This window comes from Sitodiplosis mosellana, unplaced genomic scaffold (assembly GCF_009176505.1).
Source record: "Sitodiplosis mosellana isolate CC-2019 unplaced genomic scaffold, AAFC_SMos_1.0 Smas_scaffold_16, whole genome shotgun sequence".
Lineage (NCBI taxonomy): Eukaryota > Metazoa > Arthropoda > Insecta > Diptera > Cecidomyiidae > Sitodiplosis > Sitodiplosis mosellana.
The window spans coordinates 146,071-158,575 of NW_022595258.1; the positions used below are offsets into that span (position 1 = coordinate 146,071).

General features: G+C 34.0%; 2 protein-coding genes across 2 annotated transcripts; one reads left to right on the forward strand and one right to left on the reverse strand.

Annotated features, from left to right (window-relative positions):
* Positions 1-269: 269 nt before the first annotated feature.
* Positions 270-2,725, reverse strand: LOC129568089 (odorant receptor 85b-like). The gene is made up of 6 exons (XM_055445646.1): positions 2,152-2,725; positions 1,763-1,964; positions 1,400-1,657; positions 1,117-1,216; positions 615-878; positions 270-413 (listed from the first exon to the last, which is right to left on the reverse strand). Exons 1-6 carry the CDS (start codon positions 2,468-2,470, stop codon positions 357-359), a joined length of 1,200 nt encoding a protein of 399 aa, XP_055301621.1. The 5' UTR covers positions 2,471-2,725; the 3' UTR covers positions 270-356.
* A 3,702-nt stretch (positions 2,726-6,427) lies between these two features.
* LOC129568095 (uncharacterized) lies at positions 6,428-8,676 on the forward strand. Its single transcript, XM_055445654.1, has 3 exons — positions 6,428-7,036; positions 7,246-7,883; positions 8,359-8,676. Exons 1-3 carry the CDS (start codon positions 6,991-6,993, stop codon positions 8,674-8,676), a joined length of 1,002 nt encoding a protein of 333 aa, XP_055301629.1. The 5' UTR covers positions 6,428-6,990.
* Positions 8,677-12,505: the final 3,829 nt, after the last annotated feature.

Genomic DNA, 12,505 nt, shown 5'->3' on the forward strand with positions numbered 1-12,505 from the left:
GGCGATTTTTTTGCGTTTCGTATTCATCGGCGAAGAGTCAATACGTTCTTTTTATGCTCACGGGTTCAAATAAGAACCACTCTCGTTAACATTTATCATTTACCTTTGCGATCAAGATATGTGAAAATGAAGTCGAGTAAAAATGTGTGTATCACAATTCTCAAAATTCAAACTAAAATAAAAAATCGTTTTGTATTTTTTGTGTGCAAATTTTGTTTCATAATTTATTAAATATCCCAACCATCAACGCCTGTGCTGTGCAAAATCAGGTAATTTTGGACGTAAAACTCTGCTTTAAAACATTTTGATGTCCATTTTACAGAAAAGTGGTGATAGATACGCAGAAAATGTATGCATTAACCCATGATAAGAGTTTTGAATGCCAAATAATACGAAATAATCGTGTTCAATATCTGAAATGATGAGAAAATCAGACAAATATTGAGAAGAAATTGGAAGAATTAAGATTCTGAGGCTATGCATAAACAATGCCATGCAAAGGTGTAGCAAAACATGTTTTGCCATTGTTATATGAATTTTAGTAGAATCCATACAGACGCTAAGTATATATTTTCAATGAGTTTCAAAGAGTTTCATTTCTAGTTCAACATTACCTTAGTGAATCGTTCCAAATTCAAGTCAACTACATTCATTCCATGATAGTTGACGGGCAACTGGGCATTTGCAATCATCAATACGTAAAATTTCTGCAATTCATACGATAGCAGATACCAATTTGATTCGAATAAGCTATGGCCCATGAGATAATAATACACGTTGGTTCGTTTGCCATAATAGCAAAAGAGAAATAGATACGACAGTCCAACGCTCATGCCGACGATCACAAGCAGTGCGTTTGGGTCTCGATTTTGGACGGTCTGTGCAATTTTTTTTTGGTGAGGAAATGAAATAGAAAAGAAGATTTTAAAAGGATTCAAGGTGAGAAATGGATAGAGAGGCAGAATGAAAAGAAATGTGAACAATTTGAATTGAAAGAAAAAACGGAGAGAGAAATATTTTGGAAAATGACTCAACAATAATTGCTACTTATATCAAAACTCAACATTTCATTGAATCGGAAAAAAAATACTTGAGATGAATGAATTGGACACATACCACGTCCAGTTGGAAAATGCGACACGAAACATAAATGGTGCCGCCGATCAACTGAATCATGATGGCTCGGCTGAAAATGTCTGCTGACTTCAAAAATAGACTGAAAATAGGTTTAAAAAAAATGACTCAATTGATCGAAACATGAAGAATAATTCGCATAACGAATTTCATCACTTTCGCCGTGATTCAGATTTGTTCAAAAAATTTGTTTGAGTCTTAACCAAATCCAAGAAAAAATGTAATTTTAAAGAATTTTTCACTTGGCAAATACAAAAGTCTTTACCCTTTGGCTGCTGTATGAAATTTGATAAGTTTGATAAGTGTGTGCTTGGCCATTGGTCCATTATTTTCCATTTGAGATATTTCATTGATCTGTCCGCACAAGGCATCGTAATGTTTATAGAAGGTGTTGTGATGGTGGACAATGGCCACGAAATAGGAACCAGCAACACCATTCAGTATGACATACGATTGACCGAATAACAGCGCGTACAATCTTGATGCAATGCATCCGATTAAGGATTTCTGATTCCAAGGTAGCCTATGGAATGAAAGAAAACATTGATTTTTAATCGTTGATCAAAGAAATTTTGAGTGAAAAAAATGAATTTTGAGTAAAACTACTAGAAAAAATCGTTCAAAATACACAAATTTAAAAGGGTTATAAAGCGACAGTCGGGCAGGATCGATGTAACCATCCGCTCTGTAGCAAATGAAAAGGCTCAAAAAGGCCAAAAATACTTGGTACAAAAAATAAACGGTCGGTGCGCCTCTCATCAAAAACTTGGTACTTTTTTCACTCTGTTCATTGCCTTCGACAAACACATGGAACGATCGTTCATCTTTGTCTGAAAATAAATTCGAAATGATTTTGTTTTTATTCATTTTCAACGGCAAATAAAAAGATTTAATTTAAAGTAAATCAATTTTTTGCAATCACGATGAAATAAGATACTATTTGTCGAACTCAGAACTAAATCATTCGACAAGAAAAATCGTCTTAAATTTCACTAAATCTTAAACTTTATGCCTTACTCTCATCATAGATGCCTTGCAAATCATCGAAAAATTCGGTCACTTCATTCCTGGCAAAGAATAGTGCCCAAAATGTAAAGTATGCACTGGTTGTCACTCCCATTTCGTACACACCAAGTAACACCTTTTCAAATGATTTGATGTGCCTATGCATAAAAAATAACAGCGACACTATAATGGAAAACTGGCTGCAGTGAAAGGCAATGTTGAACACTGCGTTGAACCATTTCATTGCACTGGACTCATTGAAACTTTTCTCATCTTGATTGATGTAAAGGCGTCGCAATATGTTGCGATTCCACGGTAACGCCTCGACCATTTCAACTTTTGACTGAATGTTTCACTGAATTTTACAACTTTCTTACTGCGCTATACTCTTTAGAATGAACATATTGTTCCAATTTGTCCTTTTATATAAAACAAATCGAATTCATTAAGAATTCTGGCGATATAGAAATAGACCAGATACAGTCAAAGTTCGATGAGTTTGATTCTCTGTAATGGAATCATCAACATTGATTTTAATTTTTTGGTGTTTTTTTCTATTTCTCGAGGCAACCTTGCTATCTAAAGGTATTTTTACTTGATTAAATCTATTTGGTCATTAAGTACAGCTCAAGGAATGGTTGTATTTTTTTGAGCCCTTAGATTTGGATCGATGTTGAGTTTTAAATGTACTTTTCATGATATGGCATAATTTAAGGAATTTCGATTTTTGAGTATTGACAACTGCCATTTGATCTGGGGCGATTAAAGGTTCAAATATCCGAATACATGATGAAGCTTGGAATATCTAGTCTTAGTTTTAGTATATCAGACCGATGGATTTAATTGCCAAGTATTGGAAATCGCAATGGGTTTATGGGCAGTAGGTTGTTGTTGTTGTAATCCTGACTGCCCATAAACCCATTGCAATTTCCAATACTTGGCAATTAAATCCATCGGTCTGATATACTAAAACTAAGACTAGATATTCCAAGCTTCATCATGTATTCGGATATTTGAATCTTTAATCGCCCCAGATCAAATGGCAGTTGTCAATACTCAAAAATCGAAATTCCTTAAATTATGCCATGTTTCATGTGACAGTGATCTTGATCATGAACATCTTGATGACCAAAGAAAGTCATAGAAAAATTCATTCCAATCCTCTGGTCTAAATTGATAGGCTACTATAAGGATAGTGTTATTACACACCTGAAAATCACACCTGTTTCTATTAATATACACATTTTTATTGAGCTTTTGTTGTCTTTTTAGCAAGGACGAAATCAGAAAAGATCATGAAACAATAGATAGCCTAGAATGCTTTCCTTCAAGTGTTGTACAAAGATAAAATTTAGATAGATAAGATGAAGATAGATAAGATAAGATGATATCTTTATCTTTATCTAAATCAGTCACTCAGATTGGTCATCTATCTTGATATCTTATCTGAATACTTTTTTCGATATCTATCTCGAATTTTTTAGATAATTTCAAAGATAATTCGATTTTCTCATAGAAAAATATCAAAGATAACTAAAAGATAATTGGAAAAAAATATCTTATCTTTTATTGGATAGATAAGATAATATCTAATCTTCATCTAAATTATTTTTATGATTTTTCACAAATATCTTATCTTTATCTAAATAAATTTCAAGTCCTTTTGTACAACACAAGGAAATTCCTTGTAAAAACTATGTCTTTGAATTCAATGTGCTTCTTTGTGTAACAAGCACTGAAAAACCTCGATAGATTGAAATAAATTCTGCAATGAAATAAGTGAGACTCGCCTGTATTAAATGAGTCATATGCCACATGCACCTTCAGTTTTATGATGCATTACAACGATGGTCACATTTGAATTTAAGCGAAAATTGCCGTGTCCACTGTCCATTCGTAATGGTGATGACACAACAAATGAGGGTGTTAAAGGGAGAAATAATTTAATTATTTAAATAATAAGAACGGTTTAAATCTCAAATTCTATACCACAGAGACAAAACGGTGTTAGGTAATACTGATCGAGTCTTCATCATTTGGAAACCCTTTGTCAAATTGTTCTGTCGATTTAATACAAATTACAGGGTTGTGATTGTGAATTATTAATTGTCTGTGCCCTAATGCTAAATGTGGCGTTGGGGGACTGCATTTCATGAGTTAAAACAAACAAATTCAGTCCGGTGACTCAAGTGAAAAATTCAACAAAAAGAACTATGGCGCCTCCATGAAAGATCACTTAATTCGAGTTATATTACTTCACATTAATCTGGTGTTTTTTTCAAAACGTTTATTGAACCGGAATTATTACTCGATTCTACATACAAAACTAAAAAAAATGAATTTGAATATTCTATCAAACATTGTACAATTGTCTAGACAAAATAAATATAAATGTAATGAGATACTTCTGTAATTCGAGTGCTAAAGATAAAAAAAAACTATATGAAATTCAGACCGAAACGACCATCGACCATTTTCTACATCATTCGAAAATAAGGTGATGAAAAGGTTTTTCATTATTTTTGAGCGAAAAAAACTTGAACGATAAATTAAGGAGTAATTTCTTGGGAAATGCATCAATTTTTAGCAGGACAAAAAAACTCTTTGGTATCAAAACAGCTTCGGTACAAAACTTTTAGTACAAGTATGTTTGGTACGTATCAAGGTGCGGAAATAGTACGAAATTTCAAAATTGCCGCGTATTTTAGTTACAAAATAAACTCCACTTTACATTGATTTGCTATATACCTCAGTGGAGGTATCGTGAATGGGAGAAATTGACAGCTCTTCTTCCGAAACATAGTACGTATTCTTTGGCCTTTCAGCAGTTCCAGGTAACTTTTTTCCGACTCTCCGGTCTGTGCCAGTGCAGAACCCTCTAGATAAATTAATATTTTTCAACATTAACACCTATTTTCATATCGAAAATTGTATGTCCCCTTCATAACACCTCTGTCATACATTACTAATCGTATTCGATATTCCTGCCAAAGGAACTCTACTATGTACTTCAAAATAACTTACACATTTGTTGCGAATATTCACGGTTAAAATGATTGTTTACATTAAATTTGTGTGTGAAATTTGATTTAATAGAAAAACATCGAATGGGCATTATTCACTTGCTTATCGAAAATCACCAATACACGCCTGTAAGTGAGCCAGCACATGTCGATGTTCACAAGAGGATATTCAAATAGAGAATACATACAATACGACATTGTATTAATCGCTACCGTCGAAGATTGTTCTGAATAAAGTAGTCGTCATGACAAAGACGATTATTCTATTGGAATTATATCAATTTTCGACTAGAACACAGTGCAACGAAGATTTACTATCCGTTCATATATCCACTCAGCACTGCGCGTAGGTGGTTTTGTTTGAAATGTGGATAACTGGGGCTTATGCATAGTGCTTATTTGGTTTGTGTACCTATGCTGCACGTTGAGTGCTTTACTAAAGCACTGCTTAGACTGATTGCATACAGGCTCTAGAGTCGATAGGCTAGATTCAGTTGCATGTTTTGTTGCGTTCAGAGAAGATTTTCCATTGCAATGCTCGATTTAGAGTTATATGTAGCTCATAGAGCTCTCAAAAACCATACTTTACGCTATTCATGCGAAATGTGTTGCTTTGTGTAATCATAGCACATGTACTTCTTTCACACCCTATCTGAAAATTTAAGTTTTCCTTCATTTCAAATAACCGATATTTGTTATATGAAAATTTGATATAAACACTTTTTGTTGTTGTTGAAATTTCATACGTACACAATTTGTGTTATGTTTGATTTAATACATTGAAATTAGCGAGTAAAAATTACATAAATTACAGCACAGAAAAATGTCAATTTAAACGCTTTGTCATTTAAATGTGAAATAATGGATTTTATTTAAATTGGTGCTACTAGGAGTAAATGTGTAAATTGTTGATTTATATTTTAAAGAGCCGTTTAAAATCAAATTGAAAACAATTTCCTTGAATTTGCACCAAAAAAATACCATAATGATCCAGAGAAATGTCCAACATTATACCAGTCTTTTTGTGCATAACAAATAAGGTGGTTCCTCTCATATAAAAGAAAGACTTGAGTGCAAGGCTCACAGTGCATACAAAAGTCTACAGGTAGTCAATACAACAGAATTTTGTCAACAATTTTGTTTGTTTATACAAAAAATCAAAGTTTTTAATTCGGTTTTTTTTTTTTAAAAACAAAAGGAGATCCTAACAAGACTTCATCTGCTGCTGCTTCTGAACTTTGAAAAAGCTTGAGTGTTCATTTTTGAGTGTTATTCCGTCGTTTTTATTTTAAAAAAAATATTGAAACGTGGACTAAACATGAAAAATGGCGTGGCTTAAAATAAACGTTAAATTGTGATAACAACAATATGAGTCGATCCGATCGTCAGTGAGTCATTGAATTCATTTGATTGATACTGTTGTGTTCTTTCCTTTTTGTCTTCAATTTTTTTTTTTTGTGAAAAAAGTCTTTCTCATCTTTTTTAAATTGTTGAAAAAAAGGAACACCTTTTGAAAATCTCAATTTGCTCAAAATTTCTTTATCTTTGATCGAGATCCGTGGTTGGAATTTTCAATTTTGTACAAGTTTTCTTGGAAGAAAATCGTTCGATTCCCGAATAAGCGTGGATTTAAAAATCGAATCTTAAGCTTAAAGTGTATATTTGAATGGTACTCTTATATTCGCATTGATCTCCATTTATTTTTCCAATAAATTTTCTTGGTGACCGTAGATATCTACGGAAGAAAGGACCGGAGCGAGTTATACTGTTTGGATCCAAATCATTTCACGTTTATGTGTGTTTCGCCAATTCACGATACTGTGACGCGATGTTTCTGGTGAAGAAGAAGAAATGTGCGGGTCATACATATTATAGTGAGTGTTTCGCATGTTAAATAAAGCTTCAAACAGTTTCTCTCAGTCAAGAATTTCTTGATTCAAAATTTTGATATTTTTTTTTTCATTTTAATTTGGAATTTTTGAAGATAATTTTCATTATCTTCTTCAACTTGAGATTTCCCCGTAAAAGTTGTTGAAAACAGAACAAAACCTGATTTTATTCTCAATATTGTCGTTTTTCCCAGGTGCCGTGAGTCCGCCGTCGGAGTTCTATAACATAATAATCGACAGTTCTAAAGTGAAATGTTTGATTTGTGCGAATATTGTTGGACGTCTCGACTCAAAGATTGACTCAATTGTTCTGGATATTGAAAAGATTCGTTTAGTGCGAATCGAGCCACGCAATTTAACGGCCGTTTGCACAAGTAAAGAGGCTAATCATTCGCATGAAATGTTAGTTTCATCCGCATATTGTGACACCGTATACAAATCCTATACCAAGCCGGAATTCTACAGTGTTTCACGATATCAAACGCTCAAACAGCCGTGCTCTTTGTTACCCGACAAAATTCTCGGCTTCAATTTCATCAGTTCCATATCTCGTTCATTTCGCTACATAAGAGTGCATCGATTTCGACACCCAAGCTCGTTGCGTGGAGTTTACAATCCACTCTCATTCGCGAATCTGCAAATTTCGACATTTTCTTCATCCGCAACTGATTCGTCAACGGTTTTATCGGATTCATCAACCATTTCTACTGACTCAACACCATCATCTTTACGAACGGTTTCGGTGGTCGCTTCAACTTCTTCGCCTACACTTGATGTAGAATCAGATTTGTGTGAGTCTACCCCAAAGCCAATGAACAACACCGCTGCTCAGGTACAACTGTTTTAAGTATTTCGTACTGTTTTGCTGGAAAATCTGCGAAAAATGTAGAATGAAGTCAATCTTGACCATCATATTTTTGGCCCAACATTGTTTGAAACTTTTTTTTAGCAGAATTCAAAATGATTTTGAATCTTCGAAAAGATCGCAAAAAATAGCAGGCTTTGTTATGCGTTAAATCCATCACGCTGAATAAATTCATGCGATAGATTTATGCGATAAATGTGATGCGCACGCTCTGCGGTGAACGAGGTCTGTTGCTCTTCACTACCGCTTAACGATGCGTTCACTGCAAAGCATGAACGTTCATGCGTGAACAACTGAAGAGCAACAGACTTCGTTCACCGCAAAGCGAGCGCATCACATTTATCGCATAAATCTATTGCATGAATTTATTCAGCGTGATGGATTTACAAAGCCAGAAAAATAGATTGATTAAATATTCTCAAAATAATTTTCTTCCACATAGGGATTTTTCAGCACTTATTCCACTTATGAACCGATTGGACCAACCGCAGAAAGTCATGGTGATAGCCCAAGTGCATCTTATCATGTTTCATTAAAAGATTACAGTATTCGAACACCACGACCAGAAAATACCACTGATTTAGCTTCAAATTCATCATTTTTACGCTACAATGTCAATTCAAATGCACATCTGTCTAGTGAAACAACTTCAATGCAACAACCTAATGTCATTTTTGATCCAATCGCACCAACGTCAGTGCGATACCATTACAATGGATATGAAGTACCAGGCGATTTTGATATGGTTCACTTTGATTAAAAATTATTTTTATTATAAGCAAATAGATTTTAGTATGTATCATCAGTATGGAACTATTTCAGTTTATTTGATTAAAAAAGGCTTGATTATTGTCTATCGATAACCTCAAATGCTTAAACGAATGTAGTAAAATGACAAGTTGAAAAATCTATAGTGAATATTGCTTGGATGTATTTGAATTTGTGCAGTTTTATAATAACTGTATTGAGACCGACCATCGCTAGTATAACTAACCGTACCCATTCAATTTTCATTGTTTTCAAATTCCGTGCGAAAAAATTACATCAAGTCTTAATGGGAATGGATGCATTTAGTATTATGGTATCTGGCATTACTGTGCCCATTGACACATAATATATTAACGATTCTCGATTGAGAGATTGAATAAAAGATGATTTCATGGCTTCACTATGATGAATTCTAAAAAGTTTAAACTAATAATGTGTGGAACAAATGATTTATCTGTCGTTTCTTGTTTGTCAAATTATTGTCGCTAGCTTATCTCTGTTTACAAAATGAATCATTTGTCTACAATCATTCTCCAATGGAGCATCTCCAGTTTCTCATTCACTTTTTAGTACAATGAGTTGAATTAATAAATGCATTTGAAACATTCTAAGTCTAAAAAACTTTCAATCAATTTCGCTCTATTTCTATTTGGTTATGATTTCGTCAAAAACTTTGCTTTCTCAATAAAATATGGCTTTGTTCGATGGACTCATACAACACTCTCATTTTAAAAATAGTAACACGAAAAATACACGTTGTAATGATGATTCTGTTGAATTCTAATCAGATCGTTGTTGCTTTGTTTTTGTGACATTTGAGATATCAAACTTATAAAAATGTTTTCAATTTTCTACTGCCGGCATGACATCAGCTATAATGATAAGCAAATATTCCAAGAGAAACGATCTTTGCTCAGTTCTGATATCAATTGAATGATTCAGTCAGAATGACGTGCGGTTAATTGTTGGTGCTATTTATTGATGTATTATTGCTCTTTCACATTTAGTTTCCGCTTAATTGTTACACAAATGACATATCATTCCACATTTCTGATTCATTCCAAAGTTTTTTTAGCACTACATGGAATGTAGTATACATGAAATATAGGCTATTGCGTTTGTTTTTTTTTTCTCGAGAAATTTTTAAGATTCTTTTTTGGAAGGCCATTTTTTGGACCGAAAATTAATTCTTTTTTCTATCCAAAGTTCTAATTTGAAATAACGCAATTACGCCTAATTAAAAAAATATAATAATGTCATGTTCATGTAATTCATGTTTGAGATAACTCAAAGAAAAAAATTCATATTATTTTAATTCTCAATGTGAAATAATGTACAATCCACGTTCACATTATCATTCCCAAAACCCATTATTAACAGATTATAATATAATAAATAAAACCATAATTTATTTAATTAATATATACTATATATATATTTATAATTATTTATATATCTATATGATTAATAACTAAATTTTTCAATGTTTCTCTTATATATTTAATTTTATCAATGTACGGCAATTTCGTGAAAGATTTTTCCAATGAACTTTTTGATGTTACTCTTTTAACAATCATTATTATTAAATTGAATAATGCAATTACCCCACAAGAAATGTCGTCTTCTTGAGAAACAAAAGAATCTTTGAAACGTATATAATTTTTGGGATCGTTTAAAAATGGATATAGTCTTTTAATTACCTCCAGTTGTTCTTTTGACACTATTTTTCTATTGAAACTATCATATCGACCATTCCACACAAAATCGACCAAGAAATGGATCGACTTGCTCCGAATTGGCTGAAAATTTGCTTGGAGTCTTGTTTTCGGTAGAAAATGAGAAAACCAAAATCTTAGGCCTGTAAGTGGCCTACATTTTTAAGTTCACCCAGTGTAAATTTTTCGAAAAATTGAAAAAATCGAAAAAAATGGTTTGCGCCAACTGAAAACTAACTAAGAAGTAGTTGACACATTACCAAACCATTGGTACCGTTGGAAAGATAATTGATGGGGCTACAAAAATTGCGAAATCACCTACCCACTTTGACCCCATTGGGGCCTCCAAAAATGGAGTCAAAGTACTAAAAGTGAAATATCTCAAAAGAGTGGTCTTTTTTGACATGTTTTTTGCGTTTTTTTTTGCGCTTATGTCGCGCCGCTTCAGATGGAAAAATAAAATTTCGTGTATTGACCATTCAACTTTTTGTATTTGGCCTCGGAAAGTAGACCATATCTTATTTTTCAGCGTTTTTGTGGAAAAAATGGTCGAAAATGGCCTCTTACGATGTTTTGATTTGAGAAAACTGCTATTTTTTCGTCAAAATACATGAAAATATGATCATTTTAACATCGGTTTACCTATAAATTTGGTCTGAAACTGACATTTCTCCATAAAACAAGCGAATGGTGGAAATCCGCATACAAAATCACACTTATGGCATAGAAAACTCACCTATTGTGGCCTGGTATGAGTCTATTTCCATGTAATTTTGAACGAGGAATCGATTTAGACTTATATCAATTCCGTTTGATGAACTTAAAATGCCGAAAAATGGCTCTGTTCCAGCTTATGTTTTCAACTCGCCATATTTTAAACAGAAAATCACTTTTTCTACTTCGAAAATGCCTTATTCTGCGTTCCAACATCAATGGATTTTATTTTTTGAAGAAATAAATCAAAATATACCAACTTTTCGAATATTTTGGTCTCAATTTAGCGTTTTGTATAGATATTGGTCCAAAAAACGGTCATTTTGTAGGTACCTAAAATATGCATAATTTGATACTTTTAACTTACCTCAAAACTTGCTGACATGGCTTAAGTCGTACCTCGAAAATCGTACCCAATTTGTCAAACATGGAGCAAGTGAGTCGGTCGACTTTACAGCGTCGTCGGGTGTCCCACAGGGGAGCCACCTCCGTCCAACACTGTTCCTGCTGTTCATCAACGACATCGTTGATGAAATGCCCCCAGACATCATGATATTATTGTTTGCTGACGATATCAAAATTGCCAAAATCATCAAATCTCAGCAAGATTCGGAGATATTGCAACAAGCCATCGACAAACTTAAACATTGGTGTGACGTGAATCGGCTGCACCTTAACCTCAAAAAATGTGCAGTACTATCTATCTTCAAGAAACGTGAGCATTTGGATAAAAGCTACACCTATGGCGACCACACCTTCGACAAAGTGACTGAACACAAGGATTTGGTTGTTCTAATTGACAGAAAGCTATCTTTTGCCAAACACATCGACATGGTCACTTCGAAGGCAACGGCTGCACTTGGCTTTGTCATACGCTTCTGCCATGATATCACCGACGTTACCACACTAAAGTCGCTGTATTTTGCATTGGTTCAATCTCACCTCGACTACTGCGCTATGGTATGGCTTCCATTCCACAAAATCCACAGCGACAAAATTGAATCCGTGCAACGCCAATTCACTATGTACGCTCGTCGTGAATTCCCATCCGTGCATAACCAATACTCAATCACACCGTGTGAGCAGCGATTGTCGGACTTGAACATGATTAGTCTTCGCCGTCGACGTGTCAACGCGTCATTGTCATTACGACATCATCAACGGTAACGCTCACTGTCCAACAGTTAGTGACCAAGTCTCATTCCATCATGGCCGTTCGTTGAGACACAGTGAGCAATTCAAGGTCAATGACAAGCACATGAAGTTGGTGCGCGAGGCTCCAATTCCTCAAATGTGTAAAATGGCGAACATGGTGCAACAATTGTTCACAACAGCTACCTCGAAGACGAATTTTGCATCATCGGTTCGCAAAATGGAGTACACCACTTTTGG